An 18,320-nucleotide genomic window follows, 5' to 3' on the forward strand; every position below is an offset into this window, starting at 1 on the left:
AACAGACCAAAACACAAAAATCTAACTATAACCACTGAACCATGAAAATGAGGTCAAGGTCAGATGACATCTGCCAGTTGGACATGTACACCTTACAGTCCTTCCATACACCGAATATACTAGCCCTATTGCTTATAGTATCTGAGATATGGACTTGACCACCAAAACTTAACCTTGTTCACTGATCCATGAAATGAGGTCGAGGTCAAGTGAAAACTGTCTGACGGGCATGAGGACCTTGCAAGGTACGCACATACCAAATATAGTTATCCAATTAGTTATAATAAGAGAGAATTTAACATTACAAAAAATATTAACTTTTTTTTCAAGTGGTCACTGAACCATGAAAATGAGGTCAAGGACATTGGACATGTGACTGACGGAAAGTTCGTAACATGAGGCATCTATATACAAAGTATGAAGCATCCAGGTCTTCTACCTTCTAAAATATAAAGCTTTTAAGAAGTTAGCTAACGCCGCCGCCGTAGCCGCCGCCGCCGCCGTAGCCGCCGCCGCCGCCGGATCACTATCCCTATGTCGAGCTTTCTGCAACAAAAGTTGCAGGCTCGACAAAAACCACTGACCATAGTTCTAGTTGTATTTTACCAATTTCCCCTCTTCCTTCCAATGTAATGCCCCTTGATTAGGACAATAGTAAAGATTTAATTTTCAGACAATCAATTGAGACGGCCTCAATCAAATCATTTGAAAATTTTAAATGTTGTTCAGGGGCACAAAACACAGATACTATTTGAATTTGACAAAATTTCATTACTGTTCTTCCACAGTTATACATACTCCTTTCAAAAGTGGAAAATTGCAAATGATTTTGTTTTCCGGCAATAACCTTATTAATCCTCTACCAAAACCATCTTAAAATTACACTTGTATTCCTGAGTAATACAATATAAAAGAAATTAGCATAAATGTTGGTTTACTCACAATAACCTGACTTGTCACCCTCAAGTCATATAAACCTGTTAATGTTGTATTAGCAGATACCAATATTATCAATTATATATACATTTGGTATTTTATTTCTAAAAGTAAAACATTTGTAAAATGAATCTATGAATAAAATCATTGATTTATTTTACTACAAATAATACATATACAACACAAGTTTAAAACTAAGGTTTGAGAGGAGCAAGTCCTAGTTTAGCTCTAAGTTCATTAGCTTCTTCAATGTTAATTTCATCCTTTGATGGACCAAGATTGCGTTTATGATGATGTCTATCACTGCCATGATGTCTTCTGTGTCGATCACTGTCTCTACTTTTATCTTTTTCTTTGTGTTCATGTCTGTGCTTTCTTTTCTTTCTCCTATAATAAAAAAAATAAAATTTAAAAATAACTTTTATACACAGATTTTTTTTTTATCAAATTTAAAGCTGAAATGGGGTTTTGAGAGTATGGCAGTGTAAGGTATTACAATTTGATTGATTGTTGTTTAATTGATGTTCAGTAAAAAATATTTCATGCATATTAATGATGATAAACAATTCAATATTTAATCAATTACAGTATTACCTACTGTAATTGGTTGAATATTGAATTGGTTCTCATCATGAATATGCATGAAATATGTTTACTGTAATATAGGATGAAGGACTTGGATTTTTTAATGCCTCCGAAAAAAAGGGGCATGTCAAATAGTGGAAGACATTTTGCCTGGCAATTGGTCAATTACACCTTAAAGAATTGTAAGTGTCCTTTTTACATGAAGAGTGTGCAGCACTCTCAGAAAACCAGGCATCAAATTTGATATCACATGTGGCTGCATATTTGTATATCTCCTACCCAAACCAACATTTGTGTGTAATACTTAACGATTCATGTGACTTTATTTCTATATCCCTGACAATCATTTGGAACCTTTACATGCAGAGAGTTTAGTACTGTAGATTTTACATCCTTACATTCTGATTGGATGTGTTTGCTTATATTTATACATACTGCACAGCCAAATAGACACCTATTGCAGGAAGATGTATCTATGACATCTGTTAGACTTATCAAATTAACTCAATGAATAAATTTAAATAAAAAAGTCATTATTAAGTTATCATACAATTTTTTTTTAAATAAATTACCTTTCATCATCATCTCTGTGTCTTTGTTCTACAAAAGAAATTCAATAAGGAACAAATAAGTGAAAAACTTTTTTATTTTAAATTCTCAACAGATCGTAAAAGGCAGAGGAGTTATAAAAGTAAAAAAAGAATATAAATATAAATCAATTGCTTTAAAAAAGCAATTGTAGGGGGTCTTTCCCCCTTTAAAATTAATTGAGTTGGGGGTGGGGGGGGGGGGTATTTGTTTGTTTGTTTGTTTGTTTGTTTGTTTGTTTCTGTATGGGGTCTATATTATTGTTACCGGAGAAGTTTCATGTTTAGTTTGGAAAGTTTTTCTTTTATTTTAGGTACAGCGCGCGCGCCACATCACGTGACACGGGTTTATAATAACGAAAAGATAGTCTTTTTATTCCTTTTTAGGTGGGGACTTTGAACAGACAACATGTATAGAGACGGAATGCACACAATGTAATTTCTTTTGTCATTGTAGGAAATTGACATTTTGATGACAGGTCACAAACAGTGCATGATTTGGATTTATTTGATCCGGTGTAACTTTAAAACACATTTATTGATTATTTTCTGATAATGTACATTTTTCAGCACCTGTTTGTAACACAGATTAGTATTTCAATCTCGGAGCGGACATTTTATTGTAGGCTTTTACTGAAATTTACGGACCTAGCAAGCAATTTTTACGGCATTGCAATTTTTTTTCTCTAGGAAAAGCTTTGAGAGATATCTGCACCAAATTTTTTTACAAACTTTTAGTACATGTATGCCCTGCTGACTGCAAATTTTGAGGTCGATTGTATTTGTAGTTTCAGAGTACATGTGGATTTTTTTTTCAGAAGTGACGCAAGAACAATATTAAATTTCAATTTTTCATGAAACATGATTGATTGATCATGAAACATGATTGATTGATCATGATCATGATTGATTGATCATGATCATGATTGATTGATTGATTTATTGATTAGTTGGTTGGTTGGTAAAACACGTTGGATAGGGCCAATTCAAACAGCGAAAAAGAAACAAAAAAGATCTTGGACCCTATATTAAACACACGAGACGGAAACATGATTGATTGATTGGTTGGTTGGTTGGTTGGTTAAACACGTTGGATAGGGCCAATTGAAACAGCGAAAAAGAAACAAAGAAGATCTTGGACCCTATATTAAACACACGAGACGAGACGGAAACTTGATTGATTGATCATGATTGATTGATTGATTGATTGATTGATTGATTGGTTGGTTGGTTGGTTGGTTGGTTGGTTGGTTAAACACGTTGGATAGGGCCAATTGAAACAGCGAAAAAGAAACAAAGAAGATCTTGGACCCTATATTAAACACACGAGACGAGACGGAAACATGATTGATTGATTGATTGATTGATTGATTGATTGATTGATTGATTGATTGATTGATTGATTGATTGGTTAGTTGGTTGGTTGGTTAAACACGTTGGAAAGGGTCAATTGAAACAGCGAAAAAGAAACAAAGGAGATCTTGAACCCTATATTAAACACATGAGACGGAAACATGATTGATTGATTGATTAATCATGATCATGATTGGTTGATTGATCATGATCATGATTTGTTGATTGATCATTATTGATTGATCATGATTGGTTGGTTGGTTGGTTGGTTGGTTGGCAAACACACATAAAATTCTTCAAGTCGTGCCCCAAATCACATATGTACATGACCTTGACCTTTGACCTTGTGACCTTTGTCAAGGTCATTGCTTCACAATGTCATTGCAAAAGACCCTATGGGTCAAGGACCTTTTGTTTAAGTGTTTTGCCTAATAATGGCTTTTTATAAACCATCAATGGGGGTTATGTCCCTTACATAATGGTAAAACCAATACAGTCATAATGTAACAAAGTTGCCCCTTGAAGTACTGAACATTTTTCACTGCTTAAATTTTCTGTATCTATAACCATTCAAGAATTATAGGGAAATCAAAGACATATGAAAATCTAAAATATGACCTTGACCTTTGACCTTGACCTAATTTTCTAAGTTAGGACCCAGGGGACTCAAATAAAAACATTCCAGGGTTATACGGTTAACGGTTTATGAGTTAAAAAAACATACCGACAAATTTATTCCGTAAAGGTACATAACTCCTATAAAATTTCATCGAATCGCTTCGATCCAAATTAGCCAAAAATTCCTGAGGATGTAACGAACAATTTGTAAAAAGAATTTTGTCGCTTTCTTATTTTGTTACGAAGGAGATGCACACACATGACAAACAGTGAATAGGGAGATAACTCTTACAAAGAAAATGGTTCGGCTTAGCAGGGTGAAATTTAAAAGCGCATAACCTATACGATACAATATGAAAAAAATCTAAGCGACATATTGCGAAACAAACATTTATCGCAAGAACAAAATTTGGCGGAAGAAAAAAAAAAAAAAAATAATAATAATTAAAAACCAATTGTTCAGAGAACAATTGAAAGTCTTTCCAAACTAAAGTAATTTGGATAAGAAGGTAGTTTCTTTATACTGATGCGATAAATGATGGTTTAATTATCTTTTTGAGTGATATCAGGGAGATAATATGCTACTTCCGGTGAAATAAATGTCACATCCGGTCTGATATGATAGCTTCTTTCACACTGATTCCAAAAATATATAGTTTCTATATACTTTTGTATGTAGAATGGGAGATAATTGGCCACTTCCGGTTTGTTGGAAGTCATTTTTAGTCTTCAGTAATCTGTTCATGTATCTATATGACAAAATATATGGATTCTGGATACTTTTAGGTGAAACAAATTGCAAAAATAGCTACTTCCGGTTTTCTTAAGGTCACTTCCGGTAGCCATTTTTCAAGGTCATTAGTCACTTTACCTTTTGTATGAGGTCAAATGTCTTTATAATGAACTTAATTGAAGTTATAATCAAATAACTTCATATCAAGACATTTCAGGGGCACCAACTCCTATAAGATGCCATTTAATTGTATAAGACTAAATGTAACATATCTTCATTACAATAAAGCTGACATTTTGCACTTGTTCTTTTATGTGTATCTCTCAAAGTGTCGGAGAAAATGCAAAAACAAGCAAAAGTCACAATTTAGAACTTGACCTTGACCTTTGACCTTGACCTCATTTTCTAAGTTGGGACCCATTGGACTCAAATAAAAACATTCCAGGGTTATACGGTTAAATGTTTATGAGTTAAATAAACATACCGACAAATTTATTTTGTAAAGGTAGATAACTCATATAAAATTTCATCGAATCGCTTCGATCCAAATGCGCCAAAAATTACTGAGGATGTAACAAACAATTTGTAAAAAGAATTTTGTCGATATCTTTTTTTGTTACTAAGGAGATGCACACAGATCATAAACAGTGAATAGGGAGATAACTCTTACAAAGAAAATGGTTCGGCTTAGCAGGGTAAAATTTAAAAGCGCGTAAAGTATACGATACCATATGAGAAATATCTAAGCGACATATTGCGAAACAAACATTTATCGCAAGAACAAAATTTGGCGGAAAAAAAAAATAATAATCAGAAGAAAAACAATAAGTCTTTCCACAGAAAAGTGGAAAGACTTAATAATAATAATTAAAAACCAATTGTTCAGAGAACAATTGAAAGTCTTTCCACACCAAAGAAATTTGGATAAGAAGGTAGTTTCTTCATACTGATGCGATAAATGATGGTTTAATTCTCTTTTAGAGTGATATAAGGGAGATAATATGCTACTTCCGGTGAAATAAATGTCACAACCAGTCTCATATGATAGCTTCTTTCACACTGATTCCAAAAATAAATAGTTTCTATATACTTTTGTATTTAGAAAGGGAGATAAATGGTCACTTCCGGTTTGTTTGAAGTCATATTTAGTCTTCAGTAATCATTTTATGTATCTATATGACAAAATATATGGATTCTGAGTACTTTTATACGAAAAAATTGCAAAAAAGGCTACTTCCGGTTTTCTGAAGGTCACTTCCGGTAGCCATTTTTCAAGGTCATTTGTCACTTAATCTTTTGTATAAGGTCAAATGTCTTTATGATGAACTTAATTGAAGTTATAATCAAATAACCTCATATCAAGACATTTCAAGGGCACCAACTCCTATAAGATGCCATTTAATTGTATAAGACTAAATGTAGCATATCTTCATTACAATAAAGCTGACATTTTGCACTTGTTCTTTTATATGTATCTCTCAAAGTGTCAGAGAAAAGGCAAAAACAAGCAAAAGTCACAATTGAGAACTTGACCTTGACCTTTGACCTTGACCTCATTTTCTAAGTTAGGACCTAGGGGACTCAAATAAAAACATTCCAGGGTTATACGGTTAACTGTTTATGAGTTATATAAACATACCGACAAATTTATTTTGTAAAGGTAGATAACTCCTATAAAATTTCATCGAATCGCTTCGATTGAAATACGCCAAAAAATCCTGAGGATGTAACGAACAATTTGTAAAAAGAATTTTGTCGATATCTTTTTTTGTTACGAAGGAGATGCACACAGATGATAAACAGTGAATAGGGAGATAACTCTTACAAAGAAAATGGTTCGTCTTAGCAGGGTGAAATTTAAAAGCGCATAAACTATACGATACAATATGAGAAATATCTAAGCGACATATTGCGAAACAAACATTTATCGCAAGAACAAAATTTGGCGGAAAAAAAAAATAATAATCAGAAGAAAAACAATAAGTCTTTCCACAGAAAAGTGGAAAGACTTAATAATCAGAACAAATACAATAGGCTTTCCACAGAAAAGTGGAAAGACCTAATTAACTTTATCTACTTGATAGAATTATGACATGTAATTTTAAAATTCTATTATATTGCTGTAAGTTAGGCTGTAACTCTGTGGTAGCATTAATATTACATGCAAAGGTATGCTATGAATGGATGAATAATTAATTTATGACTGTTTTGGTGATATGATTCAGATAACTTTGAGCCAAATGATTATGTTAATGAACAATATGAGCAAAGGTTTTCAAACATTTTTGTGTCATGCTGTGTCTGTCTTTTTATTATACTTTTAAAGATTAGTTTTCTCGTTTGAATTGTTTTACATTGTCTACCGGGGCCTTTTATAGCTCACTATGCGGTATGGGCTTTGCTCATGTTGAAGGCTGTACGGTGACCTATAGTTGTTAATGTCTGTGTTATTTTGGTCTTTTGTGGATAGTTGTCTCATTGGCAATCATACCACATCTTCTTTTTTATATAATAGGTATAAACAGTGCTTACTATAGTTGTTTAAGGGTAGTAATTTCTACAAGGGCTCCATTTTTCATTTCAGTTATGTCAGCATTTTTATATATCATGTATTGCTGAAGATTCCTTTTATCTATGCCTAGCTTGACCAGAACGACATGAACAAAGACATACCAGTTTATTCTGTTTTTTAGCTTGGGATCATATTGATGTAAATTAAGTATTTTACTTATGTTCTATGTATTGATGTAAAAGATAAACAAAACACATGTTTACCTCTCTTTTCTCTGTCTCTTGATCTAGATCTTTTTCTGTTTCTTTCCCTGTTGAAAATAAAAGCATTTGAGGTCTGAGAGCAATGTTTAGCAAAATATTTCAACATGAGTCTTCTTGTGTATCATAAAAAATACCATTTTAACCTTAACTTGAGCATTTAACATTTGTTTCAATTTTTTAATAACATTTCTTTTCCAACCCCTTTGATGTTTTTTCCTTGTCAAATCATCAAGGATATTTTCTTTTGGTTGATGACATCTACAATGTCGAAATCAATTAGACGACAAATTCAAGGTTAGGGTTCAGTTTTACAAACAGATTGTATGACTTGCACATATGTAAATTACATATCTGTACTAACAAGTTACATACACATGTATGTCTTTCGTGTGCTTTCACAGCCTCTTTTGCAAACATTAGCCAGCAATCTACTCTGCAAACTATAATTTGAATTGAGCAATAATTTTTGGAACAGGCTGCAAAAAGTAAAATCACTAAAATACTGAACTCTGAGGAAAATTAAAATCGAAAGTCCCTAATCAAATGGCAAGCTGATGAAAATAAAAAGTTCAGAAATGATATTTACATAAAAATGTTTTCAAAATCTCAAAAACTGGAATGATTATGAAAAATTTCACTCATCTTCAGAAAAAAAATTACCTTGACGGAGATGGACTTCGTCGATATTTTGGTGATGCCCCTCTATCAGGTCTGTCTAAATCTTTATAGTTTTTTCTTTTGTCTGCTGATTGATCTTTGTCTTCCTAAATATAAAACAACAAACATTTCAATATGCAACAAAAATAAGAATAATATAACAGTGTCTTCCGTAGAAAATTCTTGATGCATGGTGAGTCTAAGGTGAATTTGCAACACGGAGTGCGGCGTTGTTTTGTAGAATTATTTTTATTACACTAGTGAAATGAATTGTGCATGTCAGTTTAAAAACTTCACATAAATCTGCAATACAGTCAGGAACAATACTTAACATTTTCTCCCAAGGCCAGCCAAAAGTTTTTTCAAGGGCCCTGTAGAACTTTTTTAGGCTCTACCAGGTTTGTTTTGTACTACAGGTACATACTTATTAATGGTCTGGAATGTTCTTATATAAAAGCCAAAAATATATGTTTGAAATACCTTATATAGATGTAGCTTGTTTCTGATTATGATGGAAATAATAAAATAATTAAAATCAAAGCGTGAAAGCGCTGTAAAGGCAGTTAATTACAGGTTGTGTGTATTTCTAGTCCAGTTATATCATTATCTTCCATAGAACAGAGGTGGTTTGTAGTATTTAAGATTTAGAGTTCTCTTGTACCTAGTTCACCTATATCTATAGTCTACTGTTTACAGTATATTTTCTGTACCTCGCCATGAAATGCATTTTTAAGACATAAGAACTTTTCCTTTTTAATGTAAATAAAACTATTTTTAATTATTGATTATATACACATATTCAATTACTCCTATCCTATGAAAAATAATTCACAAAGATTGACTAGTCTCCGTTCTGTGTGTATTGCTAGAACATCAAGTAACATAATGGTTAATGTACATAGTAACATGTCAACTCTTTTGAAGACAGAACTTTTTTAAAATTCTCCCTCCAAGCAAAATTATTTTTCAGTATAAACATGATAAAGTTATCTACCTGTATTAATGACATAGAGACTCTCAAGAGCCTGTGTCGCTCACCTTGGACGGTCTATGTGCATATTAAACAACGGACACATATAAAATGACAAAATTGTGTTTTTGATGATGGGGATGTGTTTGTAGATCTTTCTTTACTGAACATTCTTGGTGCTACAATTATCTCTATCTATAATAAACATGGCCCAGTATTTACAGTTGAAAATATTTTTTAAAAATTAACAAAAAATACAAAAATTTATGAAAATTGTTAAAAATTGACTATAAAGGGCAATAACTCTTTAAGGGGTCAACTTAAAATTTTGGTCATATTGACTTATTTGTAGATCTTACTTTGCAGAACATTATTGCTGTTTACAGTTTATCTCTATCTATAATAATATTTAAGTCTGCAAAATTTCCTTCAAATTACTAATTTGGGGGCAGCAATCCATCAACGGGTTGTCAGATTTGTCTGAAAATTCCTGGGCAGATAGATCTTCACTGAAGAGACAATTTCACCCTTGTCAGATTTGCTCTAAATGCTTTGGTTTCAGAGTTATAAGCCAAAATCTACATTTTACCTGTATGTTCTATTTTTGGCCATAGTGGCCATCTCGGTTGGTTGACCGGGTGTAACCACACATTTTTTAAATTAGATACCGCAATGATGATTTTGGCTAAGTTTGGTTAAATTTGGCACAGTAGTTTCAGAGAAGATTTTTTGTAAAAGTTTATGGACGACGAAACCAAGTGATGAGTCAGGTCAGGTGAGCTAAAAAGGAGTTTTTAATCAAGGTAACAATGACATCTGGTGGCCATAAAAGCTGTCTCATTAGCATTTTAACCACTTCCCATATTTGCTTTTAAGACAATAGAAGAAAATTATTCAATGCAAAAACAAAACTTACTTGTAAATATGAAATTCTCTTTACAGTATGAGTTTTTCTCATTGTTGGAGATTGTACAGTAGTACAGTCCTGTAACTGCTTATACCCATTTCTTATCCCCTTTAGTTTGATAAACTCACAGAATATAATATATTTACATTGTGCCACATCTCCTTATTTTTATATGCATTACAATAACATGAACAATTGTAATTCAAATCTATATATCAAAGCAAAATGAATTTCACTACTTTCATTCATGCATCCTTTGGAAAAATATAAGTTCTAAAATGACACAATATATGTTTATTTATATACAAAATAATATTTAGTTTTCGACTCTTAACAGGTATAAACAAGAATGTGTCCCCAGTACACGAATGCCCCACTCGCACTATCATTTTCCATGTTCAGTGGACCGTGACATTGGGGTAAAAACTCTAATTTGGCATTAAAATTAAAAAGATCATATCATAGGGAACATGTGTACCAAGTTTGAAGTCGATTGGACTTCAACTTCATCAAAAACTACCTTGACCAAAAACTTTAACCTGAAGAGGGACAGACGGATGGACGAACGGACGAATGGACGAACAGACGAACGGACACACAGACCAGAAAACATAATGCCCCCCTACTATCGTAGGTGGGGCATAAAAATGCACAGCTGTGTCATGATTTGTGAAATCTGTGCTGAAAACATAGGCATTTATGGTGTTTGAGTAATTCCATCTGTGAAGCTCAACATTAGCTCGTCAGTTGGTGGTGGACAGTTATAAATCTTTCCTGCAGGATGAATGTACATCTGTTCAGGAAAACCAATTTCACTAATCAAAACTTTCCTCTAGATTTCTCCTACAATATTCATCCAGTTTAGTTCTTTTGGTTTAACGGGACACCGTCCTGATTTTTAATTTTGTAAACCATTCAGTCTCTTGCTTACAAATGGTGCATGAAAATAGGATGGGAATGCATGGCAGTAGACAAGTCTCTATAAAGTGGGTATGTGCCCTGAAAAAAGTTTTATAACATTAGCTTTTTTGAAACTTGTGAAAGACTTGTGCAACACACATACCTAAATAACTATAACATAGGTGGAGAGCATCATTCATGTCAATGTTTTGTTCCTGTTTACATTGTCATTGATATTTTTCAAGAAAGCCCAGGCATAGCTCATGAATTCTTGTCATTACAACCGAAATTTACATAATTACTGCTAAAATAATTATCAGTATAATATATCTCTTGTAGAAAAACCATACAATTGTAGTATTAACCAAAAAATGTCAAACAGATGATATTGAATCGTAATCCCAAAAGTTATGACGTCTTGAATTCACCCCCTTTTTATTCTAAAACGATAATTGCGGTTGCAAACAGACTTTGGTTTACTTGCATGGCGATTATATAAATAACAGTATATATTTCTTAAAGAAAATAAAGTTTTACCATGAATAGTTTCCTGAACGTAGTCGTTTTCAGTAAAATGTGCCTTGCAAACAACAGCTGATTGATATGGGTTCTACGATTGCATCGCACATGACAATCTACGTTTGAGCCATGGCGTTGATCCAACTTTTCCTTCTTATTAAGTCATTTAGAAATGCAAGTCCTCCTCTTAAATGACACTCAGGTACACACCAACAAGGACTAGGCATCGTTAATTGTGTGATTGTTTTGCAGTGCAAAAACGGAAGTTAAGGACGGAACTGACTGGTCTCACTAATAAGAGACAAGAAGAATTTTAGAGACAAACAGCGACAAGAAGTTTAATTTAGTGACGAAGCGACAATAACTAACAAGGGACAAGCGAATCGTAATTCTCTCACGAGGCTATTCTCATTTGATGTGATAGGGTGAAGCTACACCTATCAAATATGTCCCTATGAAAAAGAAGAATTTCACTGTTAGAAAGGAAATGATATTGCATGGTTTTGATTCAATAAATTCTTTAAAAGGAAATTGAATTTTTTTTGTTTTGATGGCCAATTTTTAGCGTGTGCATATAATATATTTTTTTTTATATCTAATAAAAACTAATCCCTTTCTTCTTAATAAAAACATATTTCTATCTATCAATGTACAGTAATATAAAAAATGTTTTATAACCGCCCCTATAATAAAAATTAATGCATGTTTTTTTTTAATATCTATGGGGAATAAGTTGTTGCAATGACATTTTTTTTATTTATGTATAGTCGCTATATAGTCTTCTTGACGCTTCTTCTCGCTAAATTAATTATATTGTCGCTTCTTATCGCTATTTTAATTTTATTGTCGCTTCTTATCACTTTTTGACGCTTCTTGTCTTTAATTAGTGGAACCCTATTCAGGAACGATAATTTCATATTTTACATAACTGAGACCGAAATAACTATAACGTCATACGGCTTCACGTACAGAAATACTTTAAATTGTATATTATGCAATATAATTCACGGTCAGTCGACTTTTAATTATAATATCATGTTATATCAACGAGTGAAATGATTTTAAAATATCTTTAGATCGCAAATAGTACTCGAAATTGAACGGACCTCTTTCCACACGGAATTCGAATAATGATAGTTTGTAATCAGATTGACTGCTTATAATGCAAAAGACACATTAATAAACAGATTTTTAAAACGAACAATACACACTGATCGTTTCTTTATTTCCCAATGTAAATGAAAGGAACAAAAACCAATACATACCACAAAAAGTAGAGGAGAAATTTAAACATTTCCGGATCTATTTCTTGCAAAATGACCCCCAGCAAAGATTTGCGTAAGGAAAGATGAACCTCATGACTTGAAAGTCAGGCCTTAAAGCACTGCCTTTAAAAACACATGAGTTTTTCAGAATTAAAATCCATTTATCCAAGTATTTTCAGACTGGCTAACTTTATATATTTGTAATATTATTAAAAAAAACAAAAAAAACAAAAAAACAGCCCCCCTAGCTTTCCATACCCCTAGATGTAAATTATTTTAGTAAAAAGTATTATCAGTTTCACCCCAAGTAATTATTGATTTTTCATGAATAAATCTTAGCAGTTATATATCAATGTTCCAAAATGAAATCCTTACTGTCTATAAATAACAATGAAATGTAACTGTTTCCTGTTAAGGGGTTTCCCGAATTTTCCCGCCAAAAAGCACATGGTTTTTAACTATTGTAAACAAAGCCTTCAATTTGTGATCATGGATTACAGCTTTAATTAATTTAATTTGGATATAGATATTCAACTTAAGGTACAGTCAAGCAATGTTTTTACTTTCTTCTGGATTAAAACTAGTTTGAAAGATCAGTTTGAAAAATAAAATAATTTTTGACATCAAAATAAGACGATCTGAATTGTGAATATTCAGTGACCCATAAATTTTTTGAACTCTGCTATGGAGGTCAAAGTTACATCATGTTTCAACCCAATGATCTGTATTCTCTGTTACAACATCAACTGCGTTAGATATAAATATTTCGATGTCAGACTTATGATTTCAAAACGTTAAATTTATACTGCAAAAGGTTTACTTTTTATTTTTCATGGAAGGATATTTGGAAGCTGTATCAGGCTATAATATCTATCATTAAAACAATTTGAACTCCCGATTTCTATTATGCAATCGAAGTCTTCAATGTTGCTCTATCTAATCAACGTGGTTGTAAAATCAGAGCGTTGCATCTAATTATGATCAATTATTAGTCCAGTGAGTTTGAAACACCTGTAGAGTTTTATCACTTGTCACTTCATATTATAAGATAATAAAAATTTCACACATAGCGGGATGCATAGCGGGTATGATAAACGCATGGCGGCCGAAATTTTATGCGTAGCGGTACCGCAATGCATGAATAGCCTAGGGAAAACACTGTATAAACTAAAGCTGAAAGAAAACACAATTAGCCCTTCTACACATCTATACAATGCTGAAATAAGACAGCAATAATAAAATGGTAGTTTACACAGAAAAATATGATAAAGATAAAAAAAAAAACAGGAAAACTGATTTGCCGTACTGACAAATCGACAGACGGACAGAGTGGAAACCTGAAGTCCCCTTCGACTTTGTTGATAGGGGACTAATAAAGTATACATATTGTGAAACATAAAATTTCATACCATGGCTTCTTCTTCATCTGATGTTTCCATTTCTTCTAAATCTTCTTCAACAGCACTCACTCGAGCCTCAATTTGATTGTTCTCTTCTAATATAAGTCTTTTCTAAAAGAAAAATCCATTACAGGTATATTAATTATTCATTTTAATATAAGGTGAATTGATTGAAAAGAGTTAACAGCACTTAAGTATGCATGTGCAAAATGTGAACACATATATTCTGATATCTTTAAACAAAATAAAATTACTGGGAAAAACGTTTATTTTTAACAATATGACAAAAATTTGGAAAAATATATAAGCTTCATAGCTGTTACTATGTAACCTGAAAAATTGTTACATCTTCAGCTTTTTTCTCCATAAAATGACAGCCAAACTAAAAACATTCAGCTGAAAATTAAGTTAAAATTCAGTCAAACTATGCTTTATATATAAATATATTCTGTCACATATATGTTTAGTATGTTCTGTAAGGAATAGTTGTTTACATTCATGCACATGGTTCAAAACGTAAATTTTGTGTTTTTCTTCACATTGTAGTCTGTCATAATGATCAATCAACAATGTATGCATACATTTCTATACAGAATTGCTAGCATGCATGATGCTTGATTTTATACAAAAATGCACAAAACCATAAAATACCTGTATTCTTGGAAGAATAATATCACAAACTCTTTCTTCATGTAACAATTCATCTATAAATTCATCCATGTGAACAAGCTCAAATTCTGTAAATTACAAAATACATAATGTAATAGACACTGTTCAAATATTTGACATACATATTTATTGTTACTTGCACAACATATCCAGTTGAAAATATTTCATACATATTTAGTGTTGAGCAATACATCATTTAAAAAGGTTAAGAAGAAGCTGACTTGTCAGAAATTTGAGTTATCACTGCAGAAATGAATTACATTAGGTTGTAACAGAAATTTTGCCTTGTATAGGTCATAGTTTGGCCCAATAGTATAAGAGTTTCTGCAAGGGTTTCTATTTTAGGCATTCAGCTTGTCAATCCCCTGACACCAAGCATCAGATTTACAGAAGAAATATATAAAAAGTTTAAAACTATAATAGACCAGGGAATTACTTTAAACTTCTGTTCAAGGATTCACTTATTTATGACCATAAGTTCACTGGGTACAACATTAACCTTGCTCTGATCAACAAAAGATGTAATTTTTAATGAACCAGTAGTAACTATAATTTGTTGAAGTTGGTATAGAGTATTAACTTAAAATCTATTGGTTTATTTTGTCTGTTATTTTTACCATTTTTATCTGAATAATAGGTATTAATTATGTCTATACAAACAAACTTCAAAACTAAAAAAAAATGTTAAAATATTTTCTTTTTTTCCTGAACTGGTTGTAATGTTCTTTTTTAATTCCATATATATGTATGTCATACCTCCTGATCTATTCTGTCTCTTTATTTTTCTGTAGTCATAATATAAAGGTTCCAAGTATTTGTAACAATCTAAAGCTGTCCCAGTTAATCTCATGTAAAGGGCACCTAATGCTCTGACATATCTGTAAAAAAAGAAATAAATTGTTATAATAACAAGCTATGGGCATCCGACAGTACTATTCTGCTGTTTTTTCTCTCTATATTTTACATTGTCTATATCTACATGTAGTATATATATCTTTTTTTCTATATAAGAAGTAAACACAAAACCCACAAGCTCATTATTTAGACCAGTGATCACTGTATTGAGTGTATATGAACTTTTAATATAAAATAGAAGATGCGGTATGATTGCCAATGAGACAACTATCCACAAAAGACCAAAATGACACAGACATTTTAAGACCACTTGGCCAACAATCCCCCTTTCCCATAAACTGATAAGTACCGATTATCAGGTTGTCTGCATGTTGATATTGTAAAATATCAGCTGCGAGACATAATATGAAGCTTTTTGTCAAGTAAGCGTAGCGAACGAGATCAAAAAGCCTTCATATTATGTCGAGCAGCTGATATTTTACAATATTAATATGCCGATAACCTGATAATCGATTTATCGGGCTGTATTTGCGTCTTATGGAAGTATTGTCTTAGTTTCACCAGCAACCGGAAGTTGACTTGATAAGTTCGGGTCAAACTTATCAACGTCGGTTCAAACATTATGACGTCGCTGATATGTCCGGGTCAAAGTTATTAAGGCCAGGTCAACGTATTTGACGTCACAAAGCCGTGATATGGAGTTGTATTAAGAGCTGAGCAGATTGATATAGACAGTTGGACGACCGATAAAACAATATTGAATAAACAAATTGTGTTCGTTGCAAAGTACATGTAAAAATATTAAGGCAAAAATGTAATATGAACATACTTGAAAGTTTCATTTCTGATGAATTCTACCACAATATCTTTCTCTGGCTGTATCTGTAACATCTTTAGAACTAAACATAAAAATGGTGTTGGTTTGATGTTTCCTCCAAAGACACCTCCTACAAATTTTAAATCCATAGCTTTGTCCACCATTAACTCCGCTTTAAAAATAATAATATATTATTAATCATAAATAGACAAATGATAGATATCCAACAACATTTTAAAAAGTAAATAAGCTGTGTCATTGTTGAGATTATCACAAGAATATCAGCCTGGACATATGTTACAAAAACACATAAATGTTTTACATTTATAAAGATAAAGATAAAAAGAATCTAAATTAATAATTAGGCAGGTTCTACCCAGTAGGTCTTTTCACCACCGGACACCCTGATTTTTGTTTTTATCTTTTAAAAACAAAAATTGGGGTGTGCGGTGGTGAAAAGACCTACTGGGTCATGTGGGTAGTACCTGCCTAATATTAATTTAGTTTTTTTTTATCTTTATAAATGTGACTGAATATATTCTAAATTCAACAGATAATAAGATTAAGAGACCAAATATTAGACAGAATTGCACCAAGAACGCAGTACAAGGCATGTAACTCTTGCAATTCATGGTACCACTATGACTGTCAACAATTATTATCATTACAGGACATCAATTTCTTGATAACATCAAGCAGTTCTACCTTCTGTTGTTTTAATCTAATAAATAAGAGAGTGACTGTGTATTTGCACAATTCTTCTTAATTCTTAGTTTCATATTTTAATCTAGAAAGTTATTTTATGTACTTTTCTTAATAGTTTTTGACATTGAATTTGTTTAATATAATTAATCTGTTTATTACCAACGAGTGTCAAGCTTTGTTTATAATGCAATTTGAACATCATTACACAGCACATCTGTTTATTGTTAGTTGCAATTAATCATGATTTTATCATTTTAATGTATAATATCACTGTTTTTCGTAGTGGTTGATACTTTTTACAGCAGTGTGCCAGGGGCTGATTCAGCCATTTTAAAAATGGGGGTCCTAACCCAGGACAAAAAGGGGGGGGGGGGGGTTCCAACTACATATCCCCAATCAAATGCATTGATCGTCCAAAAAAAGGGGGTTTCAACCTCCAGAACCCCCCCCCCCCCCCCCACCTGGATCCGCAAATGTGTGATGTGTTTTTCGATGGTGAAAAGACCCACCCTGTGCTCCCAATATAAGTTTTTGGTTATCAAATATAAAAATTTGCCAGAAATCGTAAGCGGTCCTCAAAAACAATTTGTTGGAAATTACATGATGATGCATGTGCAAGTCGAAAAAATTATGAACGAAACAAAAAAGAAGATCTTACCATGTTATGGCTTCCATTGTGTGTACATCACACCATGTAATTGCTTTCATAATGTGTACATGTATATTATTGAAAACCGCAATGTATGTGTGAGTGGCATAATTTAACTTTAAGTTGTTTTTTTAAATGTTTACCTGTAAGAGCAAAACATTCTTCTTTCCAGTATTTACACTCATAAATACGAGTACGGATAATTTTCTCCACAAGGTACTGTGGGTTTGTTCCTTTAATGGAATGTGCATCTTTAACTGTTCGATTAGCCATTTCAGAAGCAAAAAAATGCTTCTAAAACAGTGGACGTTTCACTGTTTTTCTTTCCCAAAACGAATTATTCAATGTCAAATGTAATGATGAATTATACTCATAAATCTTTGTTATTTAAAACGCAACCAAGACTTTAATGAAAGCTAT

At 32.3% G+C, this 18,320-nt stretch overlaps 1 protein-coding gene and 1 long non-coding RNA gene across 2 annotated transcripts; both read right to left on the bottom strand.

Annotated features, from left to right (window-relative positions):
• Positions 1-1,075: 1,075 nt before the first annotated feature.
• LOC143083812 (pre-mRNA-splicing factor 38A-like) lies at positions 1,076-18,261 on the bottom strand. Its single transcript, XM_076260189.1, has 9 exons — positions 18,044-18,261; positions 16,559-16,718; positions 15,631-15,752; positions 14,857-14,942; positions 14,215-14,316; positions 8,248-8,351; positions 7,588-7,634; positions 2,094-2,121; positions 1,076-1,323 (listed from the first exon to the last, which is right to left on the bottom strand). The coding sequence occupies exons 1-9, from the start codon at positions 18,171-18,173 to the stop codon at positions 1,131-1,133; spliced, it is 972 nt and encodes a 323-aa protein (XP_076116304.1). The 5' UTR covers positions 18,174-18,261; the 3' UTR covers positions 1,076-1,130.
• LOC143083821 (uncharacterized) lies at positions 10,401-12,944 on the bottom strand. The gene is made up of 2 exons (XR_012980890.1): positions 11,559-12,944; positions 10,401-11,120 (listed from the first exon to the last, which is right to left on the bottom strand). It is a non-coding gene; the product is annotated as an uncharacterized LOC143083821 (long non-coding RNA).
• Positions 18,262-18,320: the final 59 nt, after the last annotated feature.

Source organism: Mytilus galloprovincialis, chromosome 1 (assembly GCF_965363235.1).
Source record: "Mytilus galloprovincialis chromosome 1, xbMytGall1.hap1.1, whole genome shotgun sequence".
Classification (NCBI taxonomy): domain Eukaryota; kingdom Metazoa; phylum Mollusca; class Bivalvia; order Mytilida; family Mytilidae; genus Mytilus; species Mytilus galloprovincialis.

Excerpts from the sequence above, each read along its gene's own strand:
- LOC143083812 (XM_076260189.1), bottom strand. The coding sequence starts at position 18,173 with ATGGCTAATCGAACAGTTAAAGATGCACATTCCATTAAAGGAACAAAC. Across the intron at positions 14,943-15,630 it reads GAGACAGAATAGATCAGGAG|AATTTGAGCTTGTTCACATG; the intron begins GTATGACATACA and ends TGTAATTTACAG. Across the intron at positions 7,635-8,247 it reads CGAAGTCCATCTCCGTCAAG|GGAAAGAAACAGAAAAAGAT; the intron begins GTAATTTTTTTT and ends TATTTTCAACAG.